General features: G+C 43.4%; 1 protein-coding gene across 7 annotated transcripts; it reads left to right on the forward strand.

Moving 5' to 3' along the window:
* HP1BP3 (heterochromatin protein 1 binding protein 3) lies at positions 1-26,138 on the forward strand. 7 transcript variants are annotated; one of them, XM_019500008.2, is made up of 13 exons: positions 32-103; positions 10,587-10,785; positions 11,237-11,318; positions 12,938-13,088; positions 14,647-14,806; positions 15,605-15,748; positions 16,669-16,749; positions 18,424-18,578; positions 19,271-19,361; positions 20,029-20,188; positions 22,702-22,813; positions 23,767-23,901; positions 24,942-26,138. In XM_019500008.2, the coding sequence occupies exons 2-13, from the start codon at positions 10,690-10,692 to the stop codon at positions 25,225-25,227; spliced, it is 1,653 nt and encodes a 550-aa protein (XP_019355553.1). In that variant the 5' UTR covers positions 32-103; positions 10,587-10,689; the 3' UTR covers positions 25,228-26,138. The 7 variants fall into 7 exon arrangements, with proteins under 7 accessions (XP_059572595.1, XP_059572596.1, XP_059572597.1 ...); XM_006261691.4 differs by having other exon boundaries at positions 33-103; positions 11,237-11,336; XM_019500005.2 differs by having other exon boundaries at positions 33-103; positions 11,240-11,336.

Below are 26,138 nucleotides of genomic sequence, written 5' to 3' on the forward strand. Positions count from 1 at the left end.
CTGCGGCGCGGGTGGCCCCGCCCCCGCGGCCCGGCCCCGCCCCCCGTCCCCCGGTTCCTCGGCCGCCATTAGAGGGGCCGCTTTGTGTGCGCGGAGCCTGACGGTGAGTCGCCGCCTCCCCCCCGCCGCGGGGCTGGCCCGGCTCGGCCCCGCAGCCGCGGCCTCGCTGCTCCGGCTCGCGGGGCCCGAGCCGGGCCGGGCCGTTCCCCCGCGCCCCCTCGGGGCCCGGGCAGCGCTGTGGGAGGCCTCTCGCTGCTGCCCTGCCCCTCCCCCTCCCCCTCCTCGGGGCTCCTCACCCCCTTGGGGGCTGTCCCCGCGCTGCGGCCCGGGCCCCGCCGTGGCAGTGCCGCTGGCCGCCTTGGGGTGTCGCGAGGCCCACACAAAAGCGCTGCGTGTTTATTCCCCCCACCCCGACATCGTGGCCCCGAAACCGGCCCTCTCCTGTCGCCCCGCTTCCTCCGTCCCGTCCCGTCCCGAGCGCTCGCCGGGAGGAGAAGCGAAAACGCTCCTCGGGTGCCCCTTGTCCCCGCTTCATGACAGTAGGAGCGAGAGACGGGGCGCCCCCGAAAGTTGCCGGCGTTGTCATCGCTTCTCCCGTTTAGCTGTCAGAAATATACACGTAAACCCCCCCCCGGCGCAGGTGACCCAGCACGCCAGCGAGCTCTCAAATAACCCGGACTTGCAGGTCCCTATTAATGTGATGTTTGGTTGGTTGGTTTTCTCTTTTCATTAAAACATTTACACTTTTTTTTTTTTTTTTTTTTTTTTTCCCTTCTTCTTCCACAAATTTTGTTTCCTCCCAATTCTCCACGGGGAGTAGAAAGTCCCTTTGGCAAGCTGGCGCGTTTGATCGCGGGGAGAGAGGTTCCTGCGTGTCGGTGTAAGTCTTCGGTACCTTGCGGCGGCGCTGCCGCTTGCCAACGTTGGTGTGGCGTTTCGGAGACCTCCTGGTCCCCACGCACGGGGACGGGGAAGCGGCGTGGGGGGGGGGGGCGTTGCTAAAAGGCTCTCGCTTCTGGCCGAGTTGGGGGGCGGACGTGAGGCGACGAGGTGTAAAGGGGAGAAGCCGTCAAAGTCCTTCTCAGCTGAGGGGTGCTAACACAAGGGTCGGGGAGGTCCTTGGAAAGGAGACGGCACAAGTCGTACAGCGCTTTCCTCGTCCACGTCCTTTCTTTCTGTAGAGAGGATCTGTTGGCTGTACGCTGTGCCTTTTCCAGTTGCACCTTCTCCTAACTCCTAATTATGCATGCAGATTACATACCAGATGAGCTGTATAAAGTGCCTAATTGGCAGTATAAAAACTTCATAACTGTATGCCCGCTGAAGTCAGGAATTACTTCCCAGGTGTGGGGGGGTTTGCTTGTTTGTTTTGTTCTTTCTAGTCCTGAAGTTGTCCTGTTTACCTGGCTTTCTCTTTTGATTAAAATTGTGATGTGGGGTTGTTGGGGTTTTTTTGGAGTTTTTTGCAAGGTTTTTTAAAGTGTCTTTATAAGTAACTCAAAGTGTCTTCTCGTCCTTTTCGTTGATCATACAATTTCTTCCATAAATGTTGCTTTTACGTCGGGTGTTCTAATGTGACCGTTGAGTGGATTGTGTGGTAAATACAGAGACACTTTTTATAACGTCTGAGTTTGTAAACCAGGATAATAAAAATATAAATCAGTGGTAGCAGCAGGGATTTCTAGGGGCTTGACAGAGGTAAACAGAACTGCTTAGATTTTAACTAGCTGAGCCTTGTTAAACGTTCCCAGTGACACTTCTTTGTTGATTGTGGATCCATTGTCCCTCATTGCAGGGGTGTAGGTTGTCCCACATACACACTTTCCCGCACCCCAGGGCAGATGTTTGCTGTTTAGGTGGAATGTTTATTTAATCCTTTGTGTAGCAGCAGACACTTTGTATAGGGTACAGAGGAAAAACAATGTTACTTGTAAACACTTCCTTCTCTGCTACACTGTGCTAGTGATATCATCCCTCTACCCCCCATTCAGGTTCAGTTTAGTAGCATATCGGCATTCACATGACCTCTTGATTTCAGTGTTTGCATACTTAAGACTTCTAATCTGATGAATCATCTGTTAGAACGTCTGTAATCTTGTCACCTAGACCTACAGTGAATTTAAATTTGAAATTTAAACTCAAACCTTAACTCAGGATATTGTATTCTACCCAAGCCTTCCAGAACAGCAGGGGTTTGGAACCTGGGCCATGAACTGTGTTTGTTAAAACAGTTGTCTGATGTAGCTTGTCACATTCCTAGTTCTCTGCACACGAGAAGGGATTATTTTTAAATGGTCATGCAAGCAGAAACTGCTAATCCCTTAGTACAGTTTTTGGATGTGATTGTAACATTACTTGTAACTGCACAGTGTAGGTAGTGCTGTAACCTGTTTGAAAATCGTTTAATTATTGGTGGTTCTTAAGGTAACTTTTTAATCCTCTCCGCACTTAAGTGCTGCAGTACCTGGCTTTGACTCAGTCTGGAGGTAATGAATAACCCTTGGTTATATTCTGATGAGTGATTGAGTGAGTATCTATCTATTTTAGAAGCAGTCTGTTGATGCTGAACTGCTTCTTTACTGTTCAAAAGATTGGTGTGTGGAAGGAAAGGGAAGCTGGACTTCATGGCTGTCTTTTTACACTGAAGTATCTTTCCTGATGAGGTTCCTGAGTGGAGAAAAGGCAGGGGTAGCTTTACTTCTCTTGCAAGCTACAATCAAAGTTAACCCTATATACCTCCCTCTAGCAACATGTTGGAAGCAAAAACTGAGTTGCTTTGTCTTCATTAAGAATTTGTATTGATCTAGTTTTCATGAATCGGTTGTGCACAAGCATGTCATTTAACCTTTTATACTTGGGCAAGTATAAAAGCAAACAATAGCCTGTAGCAAGCAACCTATAGCAAACAATTCAGTCATCAGTTCAGTAATGCCTTTAGGAGTCAAAGGTCCACATTCTGGATACTGCAGCGAAATGAATGTCTGTTATTAAGATCTGTAACATTAACTTGGGCATGCTGCACATCATGTGAAATCTGAAATTATCATCTTATGCCCTCCTCTGCCCTACACACCCCTTTCCCTGCCCCGCTCCCCTTCCCCGTACTCCAAAAAAATAAATCCTGTAGTTTTCTTCAGACAGCTCCTTATGGGATAAATTCTTTGGCAACCAGAGCAGTTATATTTTTGGTCAAGCCAAAGCATTGCTAGCCTCATGGAATATGAGCTATTGGATCTTCGTATTGAACTGCTATTCTTTTCACATTGAAACAGGGTGGCTTATGTTGCATGGGATCAGGGTGGCTTATGTTGCATGGGATTCAGATCAACTGTAAAAAGACTGCTGAGAGAGGGAACTACAAGAGAGTTACAAATACAGTCTTGCAGCATAATTAGGCGGTGCTTAATGGGAAAGTCTGCTTAATTAGGATACCTCCCAGGGAACTTAGGCAGTATAGCAATGATGAATACCAGTGACTGCTGCTTAATCAGGACAAAACTAGCTTAAAAGTTGCTTTATAAAATGGCAGTGATGGACATGCCAATAGTGAAGTGGTGCTTTAGTCTCAGTTAAACAGGAGTGAAATTCTGGCTTGCCTGCGTGTTTACTCAGTATGTTCCATATTGACAGATCGAGTAAAGATGGAAATGCAGTGAATAATTTGGTTTCCCGCCCCACCTCTCTTTCTGAATATGACTATTTTATTTCACTATAAATCATTAGGCTGCTTCAGCTGACCTAAGTCTAGCGGGGCATCCTTCTAATGGAGCCAGCAGGCTATGCATTAGGCTTCCACAATAAAAGGTGAGCTGCAAACAAAAATGAAAACTATGCAAAATTCAGAAATGAGCCCTGAACTCTTTAACTGTCCAGGCTTTGAGAGGCAGTCAGCCCAAAAGTAAGTTTTAGTTGCTTCTTCTGTCAAATATCTTGGTACTAGGATGTCACAGAATAAATCATTCTGTGGCTTCGGAGGTATCATGGGTTTCAGTGAGACATGCTATCTTCAAGGGTTATGTTTTGTGATGTATTCTTTGGGACAAGAACATAGCAGCTTTCAGAGGGACAGAAATCTTGAAAAGGGTAGTTAACTTATTAATTGCTACTTAGCAAGTTGTGCTTGAAGCAACTTGTGGGCTTACCTCAGATTTTTGTTCTTGTTTGACAGCCTTCTACTTCTGGCTTTCCTAAGAGATTTCATTCAGCAACAAGATATAATGAAAGAAAAATAGGGCTGGAAGGGACCTTAAGTCATCTCTGCTGACAGCATTTTACAAGAGGAGGAAGCACATCAGTTTGACCTAGCTCCCCAGTTTCTGATTCAATCAGCTATTAGATAAAAGCACCCAAAAGCCCCGCTGAAGTGCATGATCTATACAAACGTTGGGTGAGCCTAGTCAGACTAATGTGATGCCTCTTCTGGGCATGCTTGGTGCAAGGACATGCTGAGCTGGAAGTAAAGCACTGTTTTGATTTGTTTTTTTCACCTCTGTAAGCAGCCCTAGGCCAGTCCCCTGCTTGAGGCAGCATCATACTTGACTAACATGATTTAACCAAGTATTATGTCTGTCCTGCTCTTAACTTTTTAGGATGGAGATTCCACACCCTCTCTAGGTATTCTGTTTCAGTGTTTAACTACACTCGTAGCAAGAAGCTCTTCCTAACATCCAGCCTACATTTCCCTCCTTGCAATTTTAGACCTGCCTCCTGCAGCCAGACAGAATAATCTGCCACTGTGGTGCTCAACCCTTTGCCCCCGTGGGTCAGGTGAGTGGCATAGGGCCAGTCTGCAGGCAGAATCAGTGCACGGATTGAATCCAGCTTGGGACTGGCACGCAGGGTTGGTCTGCAGGTGCAATTCAGCTGCAACCCAGCCTCATGCACCAGCCCAACTGTGCATGCAAAGCTGTGTCATCCAGCTCACGGGGCTCCCTATACACCCCAAAATCTGGGGAAGCCCCAGGGGCTAGATGATGTGGCCCCATGGGCCAGCAGTGGAACCCCACTGGTCTATCACCATCCTCTTTATAATCACCCTTTGTATATTCAAAGCCCATTATCAAATACCTCTCCCTCCCCTACCACTGTCCTCTTGTCTCCAGACTCGAGTTCTTTCTGCTCTTTCTCATAAGTTATGTTTTCTAGATGTAAAAAGTGAATTAAAGCACATCAAGGTTTAATAAAAGTTATCTTGATTATCCAATTTTTCATCGTTAATGATCACCATGTTGGAATTACTTGTTAGATACTGTCATTTTTCTTCTCGTTATTTCTTCTTCTCATATTTCGGACATAACACTAGTTTGTCACTACAGTAGTCTCAAACCCATAAAGTTATAATGTATCAAGTTCTCTATTTCTTTCTGGCATTGTTTTTTAGGTCACTGTAAGTGGGCACTCTTTCACAACAATACTCTTCCTTTTTTACTCTTCCACGCCTGATATCCCGCCCCTGCCCCCCCATTACCTACTTGTTCACAGTATAGCTCAGCCTTTGTATCTGAGAAGTCTTGAAAGTTGGTGTTTCCCCCAGAGTAATAAATTATTTGCTTTGCTTTGCTTTGTTTGTGACATAATAGTTAATAAAGCATTTCCTCTTCGAGGGGTGAAAAGTCTCAGTGTTTGGGATAACCTGGCAAACCTTAAGGCCAACAGAATTTCAGGGGACCTGGACTTACTTTTATTTCATGTCTTTTCCCAAAAAGTTTTGCATTAAAGTATGACAGCAATCCTTTCAAAAGCACCTAAGCTTAGTCATTTCTGCATGTTATCAAAATACTTGCATCTCAAGCTGATATGAGATGGAAACAATTTCTTGTGAACTCCGTTGTATCACAGGTGTGCAAAGGAGTCTTTTCTTTACTAATTCAAAATGAGGGAAATCAGGGCAGAAGTGTAATGGTAGACATGTTTTACAGGCTGTACAAGGAGGAATTGCGAGGAGCAGCAAACTTGTCCACAGTTTAACTTGAGAGTTTTTTTCCAGTTCCCCTGGAGAGCCCTGTTGACCTTAGTGCCAGTCATGGGGACATCCACTGCAGTTCAACACTAATCACAGGTTTTCAGCTTTCCCCCACTCCAGGGTGTGCTCAACAGCAGTTGCAGGTAGCAGTCGGGTAACCAGTAGAAATACCTTGTATTGGTGATGGACCATACATAACCTTTTCAGAAAAAGATGATGCAGAATTTCTGGACGATCAGGAAAAGATACTGAGAATAGATGCGCAGGAGGTTAAAATAAGTTCTATTATAACCTGAATAGATTTTTATAATGGCAAATAAAAACTGTCTGAGAGGAGTACAAAAGCTATGTAGGGGAGGATGGAGTCTTTTTGTAATTTTTCATTTAATGATGCTTTCTCTTTTTCCATTTTTTTCTTCCATCTTCTACATGGATCTGAAAGAACTTTTACATATAGTGCTATGTGCTGCTGAGAGATCGCTTGAGTGGCATTATTGATTGCACAGCTCTGAGCCGAGTTAGCAGATTCCACAGCAGGTGCAGAGGGGAATTTCCCATGAGCGGTGCTTTACTCCAACCAGCCTTGATGTTTTCAGTTGTCATGTGCCTTTGGGCAAGAGTTTGGGATTGCTATCCAAGCTAGCTTTTTCAGAAGGTATTGCACTGGCATGTATCCAGTAGCAGTGTGTTGATTAGATAAACAAGCAAAAAAGTTGCAGAGACTCCCTATATCCCTGTTAGAGATCTTGATTATAATTTTGCCCTACTCAAGACTTTCCAACTTTGTGGCAAGATGCTCAAAGTCCTGATTCATAACAGATGTCATTCATGGGATTTTGAGTACAGGGGTACAGTTGACTGCTGGTGTAAGTTTTGAATGTATTTGGCTGCAGGCAGAAAAGTCACAGATCTGTTTTACATTTGTAAAGGGGGAGCTTTTTCTGTGTAGATGTCTTGCGCACTATAAAAAACTAAAATGTCTTTTACAGCCAACCTTTATCTTCATTGTCTCTTCCATCAAGCATCTTGCCCATCTTGAAAGAGATCAGTTTTGAGGGGTAACACTTGGATTGAAAATTGATCTCTTACAAGATTGATCAGACTCCCTAAGACCTCCTGTAAGTCCTTCTGCTCCCCGCACCCGCCCTGAGTCAAGATTACAGTTCAGCCAGGTTTCTGTGATTGTCTAGCAGGAAAGGTATGGGTTCCATGTGTTTTCTCCTTTTCTTTCTTTTTTTTATAGCAGAAATGGATTAATAGGATGGATATAGAAAATAGCAACTGGTATACAGAAGTAAATTATTATATCTTCTCATAATGTACAACAAAGGGACACCCAATGATGTTGGCAGGCAAGATGTTTAAGACAGATGCAAGTAAATGATCTGTTTATGCACCTCATTCACAACCCTTGGAACACATTGCCATAAGATACCAGTGAGACTGAGCATTTCATAGGATTCAGAAACAGGACAGGTACTGGAAATTATAATCAAATGAGTAATCATGGACACTTTCTTCAGAGCATAAACTGACTGCTTATTGAACAGGATTGACCCTGAGACCTTTTTGTGTCATTTGTTCGTGTTGTGAAAGTTCTTCTACATCTGAACCAACCTAATAGGTGTATTAATATTCTCCTCACTTTAAAAAGCAAGTCTTTTTTTCTCCCATGTTGTTCTTCACAGTTAGAATTAATGACCAGAACGTTGAGAGAGGCTGCAGGAAAGTTCCTCTGGCCAAATTCCTTGGTACTCCATGCAGGAGTTAGTGTCCAGATAAAATTCATTTTGGATAATGATTTTTTACTCGGTTCTGTCTGTTCTTTACATAGTGTTGCACTGAAATGTTTCTACCTACCCTGGGATAATGTAGGCTGCATGACTAACTGCATGTCTTAGATTGGGTCAGTATACACTATGGGCCTGAGTAGCTACAGTGCACATCCATATCTGTTGTCCCAGGATAAATCCTTAAAAGGTTCATTTGATAAAAAGTACTAGTACTTTATCCCAGCACATTATGAATTGCATCTGAATGGCTATCCCAGGATTACGTTGTTAAATCGAAAAATGGCAGTTTGTTCAACCGCTTGCTGCACCCTGATTAGAAGGGAGACGTGTATATGCCAATCCTGAGATATTTTTGTTCCAGGATAAAACACAAGCACAGCTTGTCCAGAGACAAATGTAACATCTGTTCCTAGTCTAGCTCATTCAGACCACATTACCAATGTCTGTATTTCATACTCTAGCTTGGGTGGGTAGTTTGTTTTGTTTTTTGTGGTTTTCTTTCTTGATGTAGAGCTCAATCTTCATCCTGGTCCCTTGGCAGTAAGAGAGATTTATTTTAGCACAGCTGCTTTTGAACTTAGATGTCTTCAGAGGTCCTGAGATAGTTATGACCTTATATCTTAAGACTGAGGGCTTTAAAGTCAGGGAAAGACTGTGAGATCCCTGTTCCATAGATTTCATAGATGCTGGTGTGAGATCATTGGGTCCAGCCCCTTCCTTCAACCAATCCTGCATTTTGCCCTGTTGAGAGGTAATGGGACATGAAAGTATAAAATAGATGATTGGTATTAGTGTCACTCCACCCTTCTGCTGGATGGCTTAATGTATCATGCGAACCAAAAGTAGAGCCACCTTTAGTTTCATTCCAGTCCATCAGTGGGGACATGAGGTATGTCAGTACTCCAGTCAAAGCGTTAACTGTAGCTTATGCAGCTAGTTATCAAGTAAGTGTAAGAGTCTATCCCCAAAGAGCTCAGCACAGCTTAGTGGCCTGAATAGTTACCCAGGGCCCCAGCAGACTTTGCAGCCTGTGCTGAGCTCTGGGCTTCCACAGGCACCCTGTTGTTAACTGATTCAGCCTGTTGAAAGCTAGCTGTGGGTGCACTTGCACAAACTGTAGTCGCACCTTTGATTGCAGTGTGGGCCTGCCTAGGGAGGGAGAACAAAAGAAATAAAGCCCATGTTGGGGGAAGGTTGGAGGTGGAAGCAGAAAAGATGGTCTAGAGTTAATGACAATTTTTTTCTTTCAACTTTGTTAAATGAGTGATAGTCAAAATATCTAGAGATTTTGTAAGTGATAACTTAAAGGATAGTAATGAAAGCTACTAAAACCTTTCTTACTTTGGGAGGGGATAAATCTCTTGCCACAGATGGAGATTAAATTAAAGTATTGGCCATAGTTCAGGATTTAGTCATACTCTGAAATTTTCAGAGGACAGACTGACACGAGAAGATTGTGTTAATTTTGTTTGACTTTGTTTGGAATACAATGAACCTTATTCTCAGTAAGTAAAGACCGCCTAGTTTGGTTCACTCGCTTCCCCTGGTGCCGAGACGGTGCTTTTCTGGACTCCTTTTGTTAAGCATGTTTAAATCCCATTTAGGTGTGCTAAACAGGACTGCATTTTGCCCACTTCTAAAACATAATTTAGCCATCAGAAGCGGTTGTGTTTTCTAGAGTACTGGCCAAAGGCATGTTTAGGAAAGAGTTTCCTCTGTTGAAATGCGCCCCCCACTTGGTTCACCATGGATAGCTATAATTCTGCCTCCCCTTGATTGAGTTCTGGTAGAACGGAGCCTGCCATGCCTGCTCTACAAAACCCAGCCACATTCCAGTTACCCCAAAAGCTGTTGTGCAGCAGCAGAAACCTTCCTTTCCATTAGCAGCGTTCCTCTACTTCTGCCAAGTTGAATGAGGTTTCCGTTGCGGGCCAGCAGCATGCAGAAGGTGCGTATGACACCCCTGCCCTTCTGCTGCCTGCTGTCATCCGTTTGACAGTTGGTGTCTTCCAAGAAAGCATTTTGCTGCCTGGCAGCAGAGCCGCTGAGCAGAGCTGCCAGCAGTGGGAGGGAGTGGACAGGTATTGTGGTGGTGGCTTGGTGGTAGTGGCTGCTGTGTGCCACAATGATGGTGAAGGAGAAAGGAAGAGTGGAGCAGGTGAGCAAGGAAGGGATGGAGGAGGGAGTGGGAGAAACTGCGCTCAGGTTTTGGAACTTGAACTTGGATGGAAGTTTGTGATGCTCATAGATTAAGCTTTGCAGTAACACTCCCTCTCACTTATCATTTATTGTGGGAAGCCTTGTACATTTTTGGTGGTTCTTCCCAATAACTATAATTGTTTCAAGGACTTATTCCATTAAGTTGCATGAGATGTGGTTCAGAAGGGTGTTACTTGGGTTATTAGTATATTTGTCTGTAGAGATGTTTTATCTTTGTCTAGTAGATTCTGGATAATGTCTTGTCTCCACCTAAAGCGAATCTGGCATCTGTAACCTTGAAGCTTTTCCTTTTGCTAGATAATATTTTGGGGACAGCGCATTGTGGGGTTTCTCTTTACAAAGGAATCAATGTTGTCTCTGCTTCTTCATGAGGTGTATTCACTAAACAGGCTGGTGCCATAGCTTCCAGCTTTGTCACATTTGCTAAATTTCAGAGATCAGGTTTGTGTAGATGTTTTAGCATGTATGTAAGCTTAAATATTGGTCTTCTGTCATGTTAGCCGTAAGCTGTCAACCATTTATCCTCTCTCTTAGCTTTAGCATAATAGGTACATAGATGTAGAAGTTTTTGTTTTTGTTCATTTTCACACCAGTTCTTTCCTGTACTTTAGGTTGACTCCTCACTGCACTGTGAAAACCATTAGGAAAAAATCCTTGTGGTTAAAACCTGGGGCACCACAGTGTTACCTGCACTTGGGGTAGAAATTAATTTAAATGGCAACTGATCTGTCTGAAGGTGAACCTGTGCATCATAAGGCACTTCCACTCTTAACGGGAGGTCAACTGATCCATGCGGACAAGTTAAGTGAGGTACGGGCTGGCCCATTCTCCAAGCTGGCCCTCATCAGTCATTGACTTCCAGCCCTGCTGAAGGTTACTTTGTACTCTTCCTCCCTGCTTGTAGGAAGCTTGGTTGGGAGTCTAACAAAGCCCTGTAGACATGCTTCCTTCCCTCCCTGCTTTCCCTGAGATGTTCTGTTTGCTGTACTGCTCAAGCGCTCTTCTTGTTCACTTCAATGTTGAAGTGAAATTTTTCTCATAAACTGAAATAAAGGTGCAAAAGCATCGTCTCTTAATGTGCTTCAGAGAACTTGGTTTGGGTTTTACCTGTCAATTTAAAAAGCCGATCGAATCAAACTTTGTCCAGAAGATTTTCGGTGCATACTTTTTCTCACAGCTTCTACTTCTCTGCTTTAAGCCCATTTCAGAAACTTGTCTACATTCTCTCTGATACTCGTTTTAATGTTATTCTTTCTTGTAGAAGGTTGAAGACACCATGCCGATCCGTCGTGCTGTGAACTCTTCTGCCCGGGAAACTCCTCCCAAAAGCAAACCTGCTGAAGGTGAGGAGGCCAAACCAGGTAAAGTGAAGTGATAGTAACCGTGTACTGAATTACTAATGTATACGCAAACACAAACTTCAGTTTTGTAGCTCCTGCTTTAGCTTTACTGACACATTTAAAATGATCACTAACGCACAGATCGAGTTCTGTAGTGAACAGAAAAAGCTGACACCATAATGCGCAGTCTAAAACCACACCTCGGTTGCGCACATCAGAACAAAACATGTATAAACTTCAAAAAGTGCAATAACTCCAAAATTAAATGAATTACCAAGCATGTGACCATATAACTAATAGATATGTTCTGTTAAGATGATTGTTAGTGGTTCAGAGGGAAAGTACAGGTATGAGCTTTCAGAGCTGGGAGAAAGGTCACTTGAGGCCAACAAGTGGAATTAATGAATGGAGAAAGGGGGTGCTGAATAACCTAAGCTGTTTGTTTTTCTGCTTTTTCAGTATATATTGTGGAATATGCAGTTTAGCAACTATATGCAGAATTAATATACATTGAGGAGATCAGTGGGATCGATCAGACATTCTGTTTGTTAGTTTGACGTTTGGACATTGTCAGGTGCAGTTCATCTCAGTGATACCTTTTCTCTTTCTTATGGAGGGGAAAGAAAAAAGCTGTTAATGCAGTATTGGAGTTGAAATTTCAAGTACACAAAGCCTCCATATGAGAGATGCTCACAGCAGAGTTTTGGGACAACTGGCTGATCTCTGTAAAAGTAGAAGGAAGAGAGTGTGCCCTAGTATGTACTGCAGGTCAGGTACTCTCCATCCAACTTAGTTAATGGATAAGTCAAATATTTTAATACTCAGGAGTTTCATTTGAGCGGTCTTTCTATAAGGCATGCTCTCAACAAAAACTCATACATTCATTTTTTTTGAATGTTGATTTCTGACATTGGTTTTTATCCCTTTGTCATAGACACAGACATCTGTCAACACATCTGTAAACTAAGGCTGTGACTAAACTAGACTGGTGAACGTTAACTAGTATGTTAATGTTTTTAAACATTGTAATACTTAGCGTAGAAACAGTGGTGTTTAAAAATGTGTTGGTTTTGGTCAAACCTATTTTTAAAATGGAAACCCCTCATAGATATTTATATTGGTCTTGGCTTTTTCAGAAACTTGGATTGATGTACCTAAACATCGTGTTTAAAATTGAACTGATATGTTTCAGAATTAAAAGATGTCAGAGAATGCCAGAAGATACCTTAATCTGTACCTTTCCACTTCATTTAATTTTGGCACTAACTAGAGATGATGCCGACTTCTGGGATATCTCTGTTGAATGACCAATGTGACAGTAATTTCCACAACCTGGAAAAGGGAAACCTGGGGGAATTAATCCAGTATGAGAACTGTATATAATGTCTGTTTAAAGTTCACTGTGGCACTTGACTTCTGATCTAAACGTATTTGTGTTCTTTTAAAAAAAGAACAAATACTGAATTTTAAAGGGATGATTTTGAATTGATTTATATAGGGACCAGGCACTGCCTGATGTAAATCACCCCAAGCTATGTTTTCCTAAACTTCTTGTGCTTTTTGAAAGAGTAATGCTCAGTTTTGAGACACTGATCTGGTATATTTCCAAATATCTTCTTTAGATCCTGAGGTCAGCTCTGAGGAATCAGCCTCTACTGGAGAAGAGCAAGAGAATGAAACTCCACCTGCTACATCCAGTGAGACTGAGCAGCCAAAAGAACCTGAGACTGAGGGAAAGGGAGAAACAAAGTCTTCTGAAGAGGCCAAAAAGGAGTAAGACCTTTTGCATTGCAAGTGCCTGAAATTGGGGAATGGCCATAGAGGAAGTGGGGTCCAGTCTCCTTTGAAGATGGGATTGTAGGAAAGAATCGGAATAATTTTTTTTAAAGGGTCTCAATTCCACCTCCCCTGCCCTGCCTCTTGTGCAGACTAAGAATAGTAGCCAAGATGCAGCTGCTGTTCTACAGTAAGTTATAAATCTTGATCTAGTTTTGAGGCTGGAACAAATTCCTGTGGTTCATCCAATAGATAATTTTTCCCCCAGGAAGTGGCCTGCATTTTTTTTATAAGCCAAGATGTTCATGCAGATGCACTGAACACATTCTTCTGTAGGGGTTCTGTGTATCCCTGCTTATTGGATGTGTACACATCTGTCCACTGAAGAGAATCTCTTTTTAGGAAAGTTCCTGCCTCCACAACTATCTAGGAAAAGAAAGATACTAAGGAGACTGAAGATCATTTGTGCTCTTGGGGCACCGAACCATGCTTATGCATGTGAAAAGGCACAGCTTTTTTAGGTGATTCCAAAACACACAAGGGCTGGGAACTTACTGGCTAGCCACTTCTTTTCCCTGTCTGGCCACAGGAATTATGTGGAATAGGATACATTAATAATGGTTGGTACCTTTGTTTTGTGCTCCTGGGAAGGAACTTAGCATGTTGTTGCACTAGAAGTTATTCTGCAAAGGTGGAATCATGAGGCTCCTACAAGCTGTTTCCTGCACTCCCACCCCTGTTTTCTCAACAAACAGTCTTCCTGCTTTGAAATAGCCTTTCTGCATTTCATTTCATTTTGCTAGGCCAACAAACAAATGGGTGTTTGCGCACACTCTTTATCAAACTTGATTATAGAAGCCATCTTAGGACTGTTGTCTCTTCCCTCCAGAGTCCTTGCAGAAGTTAAATTGCACTGCAAGTATACCGTGATAGGCCTGGTGTGTTCTGCCAGTTCCTGTAAGGCTGTCACTTGGAGTATGACACTTTCTACATCATATTCCTTGTTATCTGTGCTTGCCACCTCAAGGACCAGGTTTATACTGAGAGCACTAGGTGTACTGTGCTTTTGCCAGTGTAGCTTGTTCCAGGCTCACTGAGTAAAATGTGCTGTGCTGGTAAAAGCTCCATTTTGCCAATACAGCTATGTTTGCATTACATAATTTTCCCAGGGCTTTTCCAAGTGCAACTGTGGTTTCAAATTACACGTAAAACTTGTATTGTGTAGTCTGGGCACCCTTCTGGTTGAATGGATAAGGAAAGATTTCTGGTTTGTTCTGTCCATGTTAATCTTATGTACCTTTTGATACTTACGCAGAAGAGCGGTCTGGTCTTTAAGGGGATGTGGGTGATCTCAGAAGCTGACCTGCAGTAGCCTTCTCTCAGTGTAGCTTTGGTACTCTGATCCCAAATCCTGAGTGCTTTATCTACACAATCCCTTCTTCCATCTTTTAGTCCTTTCCAAGGCTGCCTTTTGCAACTATTTTTCACATTTGCTACTCTGCTCGTTGGGTTTAATGCAGTGTTTTTTCTTGCTTATAACTGTTTCTTTCCTAAGCGAAAAGGATCCATCTAAAGAAAAGGAGAAGAAAGTGAAGAAGACCATTCCGGCATGGGCCACCCTTTCTGCCAGCCAATTAGCTAGAGCACAGAAGCAAACACAAATGGCTTCCTCCTCGCGCCCCAAGATGGATGCTATTTTAACTGAGGCCATTAAGGCAAGTAGAAGACATCTTGCCCCATCTCTGCGGCAAGATTAATCTCTTTTATATAAATCTGAGAATTCTTAAGATTCACAATTACAGCTTTCCGGCTACTACATTTGGGGCTAGTAAATGTGCAAAACTGTGTTTCTTATACTGATTAAGTTAAATGAATCAGTGATGTAGCAGAAGGGTTCTTTGGTTCTCTATTTTCCAGACTTTGTCCCTGTGATTAACTTTCTAGAAATGATTGCAATGACATGACTTGGTGGAGTGCTGGCAGCAGCTAATCCGCTGTGCTCAGTGCGTTTCCCTGACTTACAGATAGGCACATCTATTTTCTATGTGTTGGTTTTTTGTCACCCTTCATATCCCCAAAGGTAGAACATCTTGGCCCTAAGATAGATGAAAATACTGCAAACAGATTCAGAAATGGCTTTGATCTGCTGTATTTTTACTTATGGCTATTGCCAGAGATCCATGTCTTAGTTATAACCCCGCCACCTTCCCCTTTAGGACTTGCTCAGTGCACACTGCTTTCACAGGGTGCCTGAGCAACAGCCTTGATTTGTAAAAGATTCTACTTCTCCAGCCACTGCAGTCTACAGCAGTACATCTAAATCCAGGGGAGGAAGAGAGAGAAGAAATGCTCTAATAAGGGTTCTCAACCTCCAGTTCACAGGCCAGATTTGGCTCATGGAGCCATGTCACCTGCACCTACGTGTACAATCAGTTTACTCTTTAATCCTCCAGCCCTATAGCAAGATAGTTCTAGTGAGTGTAGTTTTTGTTAAGTCGTCTGTTCTGTTTCAGGCATGCTTTCAAAAAAGTGGTGCGTCAGTGGTCGCAATACGTAAATACATCATTCACAAGTACCCTTCCCTGGAGCTTGAGAGAAGAGGCTACCTTCTGAAGCAAGCTTTAAAAAGGGAGCTGGAGAGGGGAGTCATCAGACAGGTAAGTATCCCTTTAAACAGCACAATGTTAAACTCCCACCTAACCCAAGAAAACAGCCAGTAATTAATGTATTTTATGGCATGCAGCATGCACTGCCCCCTTTCAGCTGCTGGAATTTGGGATGCATGGTGTAAGTGAAGAAATACAGTGGTATCTGTTTCTGCTTGTGCCAAGGAAAGTGAAAATAAAGCTGCATGAATTGCACTGAGAACAGTGTCTGGCAAAGGCTTATGCTGCAGAAGCTGCCACTCAGTGACCACTACTTACCAGTATTTTCAAGGAAACATCTTTGTTTCTTCATTCATCCTTTGAAAAATAATCTTATATCTTATCTGCGGGTATGTTGTGCACAAGGAAATATAGTATGTCACTGGGCTGACATTGCTATCCTTCACGAAAGTTACTCTTCCTTTTGTCTCTGAATGCGGATGAGATTTTGGTGTTGTGACACTCATTCCCCAAGTTTCAGTAGCGTGGACAATTGTCTGTTTCTTGATCATGAAGCGTAGTTTATGGTATTGCAACAGTTCATATTTTCCCAGGAAATTTACCAACTTTAGTCATGTTTCTTAAAAACAGTTTGTGTTGGTGATATCGAATTGCCAGCATCACGGGATCATCTGGTTAGGGTAGGCAGGGTATGGTATTATAATTCTTTGTTGCCTGCAAAAAGTGTTCCCTGATCTTACAGAAGGGTTCCCTATTATTTAAAGGGCCGTTGTTTCTCTGAGGCTTGGTATACGGCCCTCGGTGGAAAAAGATGGAAAACTCCTCTCCTGGTCTCTCGCTTAGCAGTCCAATGTATGAATACCTAATCCAAATGTTTGCCTTGAAATACTATGGTCTCTCTCACTGGATCACTATTGAAAGTTAATATACGTTCTCACTGTGAACTGAATGGACATTCTTCTTTGAATTAGGTGAAAGGAAAAGGAGCCTCTGGGAGTTTTGTGGTTGTTTCTAATGCAGGGAAAACTGTTCCAAAATCCAGAGACAGAAAGGTAAGCTGGATAAATTTTTTTCATAATTAATGTTGTCTCAGAGACACTGGGGTACCTTCTAGCATACAGTCAAAATATTACAAAATGCAGCGTGGCCTCATGACCAGTGGAGACTGGATTCTGGCCTCCATGATAGATCCCTCCAGGGCAACATGGGGATCCTGGTATTACTACTGCTGCTTCTCTTTTATATGCTACATGGTTTAAAGGAGGACTTCTGCCTCCCGGCCTGCTAGACTGGCCCCTTACACCATCAGTACTGAAACGGCAGAATACAGAGCCTTCCATGTCCTCGGAGGGTGTCACAAATGAAATATGTGTATTGTACTGCATGCAGGAATCCGGTGGGATTCTTGCATTTGAGTCTTTCCTAAGAATGGTTCTGTCATTGCTTTCCTATCCTTCCTTGCTGTTGCTAGGAGTATGAAACGTTTATTTTTTCAACTGCCAATCAGGTGGCATTCAGTTTGCATTATTAGAATATCTGTTGATGTCAAATACTTGAATCCACATATTTAAAACAGAGCATTACAGTGAACACTGACATAAGCACTTACCTACTGGCTACCAAGGAGACCAGAGATCCTTGAATGGTTGAGAATGCCTTGTGTATTGGCACTAAATTGCCACAATAGATTGTAAAGAGGGAAGTTGGATGCAAAGGCTTTCTTTTCATTTTAAATAAAGCTGTGGTGTTGCACCTGATAACTTGCTAACGCATCGTGTCCTCTCACAGTGCTGCAGGAAATCAATGTACGCATCCTTGGCTGCTTTCTCCTTGTAGGGTGACAGCCTGCTTCAGCTGCAAACAGGCTCATTAAAAGCAAAAAAAACAGGTTAGCCTTGTTAGAACTCTGTCTGGATGTGCAGTCCCCACATCTGAATAACTGTTAAAATCTGCTGCAGAATGTCAGTGACCCAAAGTAAAATGCCATGCATTTCTGCACTTATTCCAAAGATTCTTCACCCAGGTATTTTGGGCAGATTTCCACTCTAATCATTCACTTCCCAGTTCTGTGGAAGTGCCGGAGAAGGGATATTCAGGAAGGAATGTAATAGCTTGATTTAAAAAAATGCTGTCTCAAAAAATTGAACGCCAAGGTTTAGGATTTGGGTGGGAGGTGGTGTTGTATGTAACACCTAACACTCCTAGAACTGCCACAGGATAGCGAGACCTCTCTCTTTTCAGTGTGCTTGCTTGTGTGTTGACATCAATGTAAAGTCAGTTTTTCACCTATTTGTGTGATTTTTTTTCTTCACACAGCAACAGGGAAGGAGAGGACAGACATCAGGAGGATTTGAAGAAGTAACTAAAAGCACAAATTGTCAGGAGAGACTAGTTCATCTGTACATATGTTAAACCCTGGCATCTAAATCCAATAAAATCCTTTAAAAATTCCTGCCAAACTTTACTGCATTTCACATTCTACCCTATCCAGAAGGGTTCAAAGTGACTTACAATAAATGAAAATAGGCAAATGGCTTCACAATTGGCAGTGACCCTTGACAGTTACTCACAATAAAAAGGTTTTTTAATTGACATTGGTTTTCTGAACACCTCTGTCCATGTACATGTAGTTGACTAAAAAAATGCAACATTCAAGTTCTCTATTTGGGTGTAAAGATTGTGTGTGTTTGTGTGTGTGTACATATGTGTTTTTAAATATATTTCAGAGAAGTACCTCTGCATCCACTCCAGAGCAGCAGGTTAAGCTAGAAGACATCCTTCCCCTGGCCTTTACACGCCTCTGTGAGCCTAAGGAAGCTTCCTACAGCCTGATAAAAAAATATGTATCGCAGTATTATCCCAAACTCAAGGTGGATATAAGGTATGTGCTACGGGTCCATATTTATAATGTCTCCAAAACAGTACTGAAAAACTAGCTTAATTTGGCTGCATGTTTTGGGGTTTTTTGTGAAGACTTGGAAATGGTAGAAGTGGTATTTTTGTGCTCCACATTGTGATGATTTCCTAAAAGTTTGAGAATGACATTTCCTGTGATTTTACTGTATATTGTATCTTTCTACACCCCATGATACCACTGAAGACTTAAGTCAGCATCGTCTTCAGTTCATCTCCTTTAGCAAGCAGAACCTCTTTATTTTGAAGGATATCAATATTTCAGGGTTTCTTCTTTGTATCTTATCCTACCTCCTTGTTATGCTTTCCCCTCCACCCCCTAATTTAAAGGACACACAAACAACCTGCCAGTTAGTTTGTCCATGTGGCTGATTTACACACAAATCCAGCAGAGTATGCTTAACATCACAAATGAAAGGGCTTTGTATTCACATCCCAAGTCTCTCAACAGGCTATGCACAGTTCATTCCCCTACCTTTTGTCATGCCCACTTGAGTTTGGATAATGTGTATTTACTCCTTCCATGTAGTCAGCACTCGTTGAGAGTTATCCACTGTAATACTTATTTGAATTTAGAGAGATGCTTCCTCGTAGTCCTGGTAAAGTGTCTTCTGCAAAGTCTTCATCCTGTGGTAGTAAGTTATTGCCCATCTTTTTCAGACCCCAGCTGTTGAAGAACGCTCTTCAGAGAGCAGTAGAGAAGGGCCAGTTAGAGCAGATCACAGGCAAAGGAGCTTCTGGAACATTCCAGGTCAGAAGCCAGAGTTCATCTTATTTTGCTTTCCCTTATCATTTATACTGTTCATAACCCTTGGTTGGGCTACTCTTTTCCCTAGTAGCCTGCCGAGTGTGATTTGACATGCAGCAGTTCTTAGAGTATGGAGCGTTAGGATGCTTGGCCTCTTGTTGGCCTGCGTTTCTGGAGCAGAGCACCTGGCTGTCCTCGATGAGATCTGTAGACTGTAACTAGTGCTCCAGCTCCCCAGAGCAATAGGGCAGGATGGTGGGGTAACTATAGATCCTACTTCTAGAAGTCCCAAATGTGCACGGGGCCTCCGCCCATGGCAGTGGCATAAGGACAGCAAATTCAGTGGTTCTTGTTTAGTTAGTGGGGGGTAATGATAATCTCTGCAGATCGCTATGAGCTGAAAATGAACGTAGTTGCGGTGTAATTTTGGGGGATGGGTCGATGTCGCCCACAAAACCGAAATAAACCGTTTTCTGGGCAGTTGAGTTGCAAGACCTTGACCTTGTCATCTCCTTGCATGGGAGAGTAGCATTCCTGATGCAACGTTTTAATGTAAAACGTATCTGTGCTAATACAGGAGCTCCGACCCACCTGGTGCAGAGGAGTCTTGTCCTGACCTGGTTTGGGAGAATTTTGTCTTGATGCTTTTCTCTTCCTCCTTGGAAAATAGCTGAAGAAATCAGGGGAGAAGCCCCTGCTTGGTGGAACTCTGATGGAAGATGCCATCCTGTCTGCTGTTGCGGCCATGAACGAACCCAAGACCTGCTCCACTACAGCTCTGAAGAAGTATGTCCTGGAAAACCACCCAGGGACCAACTCCAACTTCCAGGGTAAGATTCCAGTCTACATAGCTGTGGTGGGGAATCCCAAGACCTACAAGATCCCCTACAGTCCGTCTTAAAACTGTACTGTGCAACTTACTGTGGGCAGGTAGTACTGAACAGTAATGAGTTTGTTTGTCACCTTTTTCCTCTGAAGTCCACTTCCAGGGAAGGGTAATTGTTCGCTTAATACACTCGCTGTAAGTGTTCTGAACCTCTTGGTAGGAAGAGCAAAAAATATCCCAGAATTTTTCAGGAAGTTACAGTGCAAAAAAATAAATGCAGTTCCAAATGTCCTCTTAGTTTAGAGGAGTTGCAGTCTAACCCCAGAAGCAGCTAGGTACCACCTTAACTGGTATGTACAGCTCTTGCTCCTTTCTCAGTCTGACTGAATCTCTGCCCCAACCATTTTACAGATTTATTTCCTTTTATACTCAGGAGGGGAAGCAATCAAGATGTGCTTTGCCCATGGTCATTTCTTGTGCTTTCTCTTTGCACTCCATGCTACCATTCAAATTGCTGTTGCAGCACCACTAAAATAGATCAGTGGTTTTCTGATTCTTATTACCTTCCTGTAATGTGGGGCTGTCCAACTTTGGTGTGGCTAGGGGCTGCATGCCACATGGTTCACATGCTGCAGGGATGGTCCCCCCCCCCCCCCGGGATCCTACCACCACCATGCAAGCTGTGCCGGTGGTCCCTGGTGTGCTGACCCCCATATTTTACCACGCTGCATGGCAGCAGGAGATGCAGACTGCCAGTTGGACAGTCCTGCTGTAATGCTTACAGGAAACTGTACTCGTCTGCCTCTTGAAAAACAGAGTCAGCATATTTGTTCGATGCAGGGGTGTTGTTCAGAAGGGAACACAATTCTGCCTTCTCAGCCAACAATGGGGGCAGAAAGGGCTTAGGTCAGCTATAATTTCTGTGTGTTTGTGATTTGGAGATTGACGCCAAATTTTGACCAGCGACCCACTTTGTATAATGGGTAAGGGCAGAGAATTCCCAGATCACGTAGCTTCAGGGTCACTGAATTTCAGCTCTAGCTGTTACAGGCAGACATAATTCAAGCCACCTCAAGTGCCTGGGAACCTTGATCATTGCTAACAAAGTCCTTACTATTGTGAGACATGTATAAACATTTGCTTGCCATCCTCTCTTGCATCCTGTTGGCTGGAAATAGCTATTATGATCTTGCTTCCCTTCTGTACTAATCCAGAGAGGGATCTGGAGAGAGAGAAGCAGGCAGGCTAGAACTATACACCCTTATTTTGTCCCTTGCACTTACAATGCCAGCTGCATCCCTTTTCTTCCTCGCTCTTAATCTTCATTTACCCAGATTAAAAATAGCCTGCTGTTGTGCTATAAAACTGTGGCTTTTAAAAATAAGTGTGTGGACTCTTAACGAGTCTAGCGTTGGCACAAGTAAAGCGTTTAATGCAGGCAATCCATTCAGTTAACCGTGCAAGCTCTTCAAATGCCAGTTAAATTAAGTGTTCAGTGGGAATGGCCTGTAGGCTGTTGAAAGGATGGCTTGATCCCAAATGATTTTGTTACTGTGAAATGTCACTTCTCTGATATTGCTGAAGCGAGACTTTTAGCAAGAAGCTTGTCACAGTGAATACCTTTTCCACTTAATATGCCGAACATGCTCAAATGACAGTTTAACCAAGGTTTCCTACATTCTGTTTTCGTTCTCTTCTCTTCCTCCTCTGAGCCTTTTCTGAATGTGCTGGATAGAAAAAGCTCACGTCTTTCTGACATTTCTGTCCATCCCAGCTGAAACACAAAAACGTTTCAAGACACGCTGTTTATCCAGCTACGTACTTTTGCCTGCTGCTGGTGAGGAGAGGTCCTGTTAGTGGTGCATTTTCATGGGGCTCTGTCGCTACAAAAACCATGGGAAGAAGAATCAGGCAAAAGAATACTTTACCTCTGATAGCTGAGCTCTGAAGTGCTGGTAGTTCACTGTAATAAGGCAGCACTGAGAGGGTGTAAGATCACACCTAGGGACGTGGCAGGACAGGGACAGGGGAGGGTGAGATACCATGTGCCAGCTAAGGCAAAAATACCATCTGAATGAAGCAGGCTGGAAGGTCAGCGTAACTAGAACTGTGTGAATATCAATAGCATTTATAAAGGAGCTGTCTGGTCTTCATATTTCCAACTGGAGCTTTACTTCGTTCCTTCTTTGGAAGGACTTGCACTAACACCTGTTTACCTGTTTAGGTCCAACGTTTGAATGTGCCTAAACAGTACATGTGGGGAATTCTGAAGACTTGGTAAAACCTCATCTTAAAGCAGTTGTCGAGCCAGGCCCTGTACAGAAGCAGATGCACTCTTGAGTGTTGCAGGCAGTGAAGGTGGACTGTCAACCCCCTTTTTCAACCCCTCTAACTGTAGATAAGAAAATGTTACTCTGCCCCCACCTCTGCCTGGGATTTCAGGGTGCATTGCATAGAGCAGTACAGTTGAGGCATGTGACAGGGTAAAGTATTGACCTGTCTCTTCACTTTTCACAGTGCACCTACTAAAGAGAACCTTGCAGAAATGCGAAAAGAATGGCTGGATGGAGCAGATCTCTGGAAAGGGCTTCAGCGGCACCTTCCAGCTTTGCTTCCCTTACTACCCCAGGTAAAGAGCTATCTGAAACCAGTTCTTCATTTACATCAGGAGATTTGTATTGGGGCACAAACTTGTACACTTTGGTCTGTTACCCGCAACCCTGTGTAACGTGTACCACTCTAGGTCCTGACACTGGCAAATCTAGGGTCAAACGTAAAGGTAGCTTTACTAACAAGGGAAATATGGGGCTTAATGTTCTCGGGTATTCTGGCATCTTCTGTAGTGCCCAGCAATGTAGTATTTAAAGTAAATCTGCATAAGGAGATACCTTGCATACTTGCCTCTTAGCAGCACAGGAGTGATCATAATGAAAAATACCATAGATCCAGCGACTTCACTGTCCTTATTGCAGATGTAGGAGGAGATGGTCTCTACTAAATGTGTTCAGGGAGAGGATGAGACCCAGATAGCTGGAGAAAGATTGGAAGGTAGGCTATGTTGAGTGAAGCCTCAGCGAGCACAAAGACAACAAGGAGCCAGAGCAGCACAACAACTCTGTCTCCCCGTCTAAATCATCTCGTACCTCTTCAAGCCCTTGGTGGCTCCAGCTTGTGCCTGACAGCATTAAGAGTTTGGACTTGTCATCCCCTTCTATGTAACAAGAAAGGTGCAAGCAGCCATCGTAAGAGCATGAGATGGAGAGCTTGGAGGTTGCTATAGCATTCCTAATGACCTTCAGTTAGTTGGACTTCCTCCAACTAGATCCATCCTGGCAGCCCCTTGGTGTTCTCTACTTCAGATAGCAGCACACAGGGTCTGTGCTTTTTATTTTGGGGGTGGGTTTTTTTATACAAGTCAGCAGAACAGTGAAGCCCAAACCAGCACAGGCTTCACAAAAGCAAACTGGATAAGTATCCCTGGTAAGTCAGGGTTGCTGATAAGCTGCCTTTTAGCCATCTGACATTCACTTTGTATGGTTTTATATGAGTACGGCTCTAATTTTAACAAGATTGCCTTTGTAGCCCAGGTGTGCTGTTCCCAGAAAAGCATCAAGAGGAGGCATCTGATGAATCTGAGGAGGAGGAAGAGGAATCGGAGGAAGAGGAGGAATCGGAGGAGGAAGAGTCTGAGGAGGAAGAGCCACCTCCAAAAAAGAGGTATAATGAAGTTGGAAATAAATAAAGTTCTTCAGGCTAAAAAGCCTGTATTCGTGAGCTTGGGGAGAAACCTGGCACTTCAGCAGCAGGCTCCAAAAAAACCGTTGTGATGCAAGAGAACAGTGGAGGAGCTGAGCTCATGGAGTCGGCTGGGTTTACTTTGGCTTCAGGCAGCAGCCTTTGGTTTGAGAACTGGCAGTCTCATTGCACTAAAGACGGTTGCAGCAGATTGCACTAGCGCTTCATCTTTGGAGGCCAGAGTTCAAATGTTATAGAGCTGTCTCAGGCAAGGAATATGTATCTACGATCAACTATTGCTGCCCAGTAGAAGCCTCAGGCTGGCACAGCAAGGAATGTAGCGGGTATTGAGCGCACACGTGTGGTGGTCATGCTGCGTGTATGGAGCTCCTGGGGCCTGTCAGGGTCCAAACTCCAGCGTGGTGGGTGCTGTGCAAATAGTCTGAGCGGTGATCGTAACTTCCACAATTTCATCATTTGAACTGAGAGAGAAGAAAAGGGACTCATTCTAATTTTGTACATTATTTTTGTATTTTCATTTTTAGTGTAATTAGCTTTTCCATTCAGCTTCCCCGTGTGATCTTCTGTGCTCTCAAAACTGCTGGTGTCCCTTGAAAAAGCTGAGGAGTTTTATTAAACAACTTGGCTTTAACACAGTAGGGAACACACCAACCAAAATCATTCGCGCTTTGAAGGTGGATTTAATGTGAATGGCCTTGGTTAGGAACAAAGCCCCACTCAAAGGTCTTGGACACTTGAGTTGCGTGACTCACTCTTGACAGGCTGGTAGGATTTACATGCCTGCCAGAGGAGATGGAAGTATAAATGCTGCTGGCTAGAATGCTGTGGGTACTCTGCAGAGCGTGAATTTACCAGATGGAGTTGGGGTCTTACTGATCAACTCACTACGCGATTGCTGCATGCTAGAACACCCACAATAAATCAGGGATGCTGCAGTCTACTTCATTAGGTGTGAATTATCTCGTAGCCCTTAGTAAAATCTTACTCTTTCTTCCTGGTAGGATGCAGAAGAGACCCCCTCCAAAATCCCGGAGCAGAGCCCCTCCAGTAAAACGAAGAGAGTCCAAGCCCAAGCCAAGGAAAGTACCTGCAGCCCGCCGGGGGAAACCCAAGCCCCCACCAAAGGTCAAAATCCCTGCCAAGAAAGCCAGACCAGCAGCCCCAGCCATCAAGAAACCCTCTGGCGGCAATACTTCCAAGAAACCAGCAGCAAGTGGGAGAAAGGAAGTGAAATCTCCCGCCAAGGGCAAATCTACCATAAGGAAATCTCTCCGGGCAAAAAAGTAAACTTTTCCAATGTGTCAGGGAATCCCATGGTCAGATCCATAATATTGTTTTATAATGTCAATGTGCATTTGTATTTTAGTTCTGACACTTAAACCTTTCTTTAATTTTTTTTTTTTTTTTTCCTTGAGTGATGGGGGAAAGCTGAAAACTAAGTCAAATCAACCCAAGCATTTCAGTTAGGTATAGATGCTGTGCCTCATGCCTCCTTCCCTAAAACAAGTCATCTTTAGTTTCTGCAATAATTTTTAGGACTTTTCTAGACCGTATAATCTGTACATTTTATGGTGTTTGGTTTTATTTTTTTGGCTTTTTTTAAACCTTGTTCAAAGAAGATTTTTATATCTTTAGACAGCAGGAACAGGATGATTGGAGAAATGTAACTCTGTAGTGGAAAGTTAAAACTGCAGTAGCTTCCTCCTTAGATTTCCTGCATGGTGATACCAAGGTTCCTAATGCTTCTGTGGAGAAGCAAAACATGTACAGCGCTCGCACTGACTTCTCAAGCTGCTTTTCTCTGCTTGGCCATTGTAATGATATGCAAAGGAGAATGTCTGTCCGGCTCCTTCAGACCAGCAAGTTCCCCTTGATAAGTCAGGTCTTCAGCAAACGGTGAATGCAAAAGGTTCTGATCCTCTGACTTCAAAGGGATCCCAGAAGGGGCAACTTTCAGTTAGCTGGGTTGTGCGATTTGAGTTAGTGATTCCATCCCTCATCTGTTACCTAAAAACCAAAATATATAAAAGTCTTCTTGAATCCAACTTTGAAATGTGTTTTTAAAAGATGAAGATCCTGAGTTTTGTCACTTCTTGTTTACCCTTTTTTAAAGAAAAGCTGGAGTTACACAGTTGCTAATGTAGAGATGTTAAGTGAAAAACATGCAGTTTGCTAAAATAAAATGCAATTAGATTCCA

This window comes from Alligator mississippiensis, chromosome 13 (genome assembly GCF_030867095.1).
Source record: "Alligator mississippiensis isolate rAllMis1 chromosome 13, rAllMis1, whole genome shotgun sequence".
Classification (NCBI taxonomy): domain Eukaryota; kingdom Metazoa; phylum Chordata; order Crocodylia; family Alligatoridae; genus Alligator; species Alligator mississippiensis.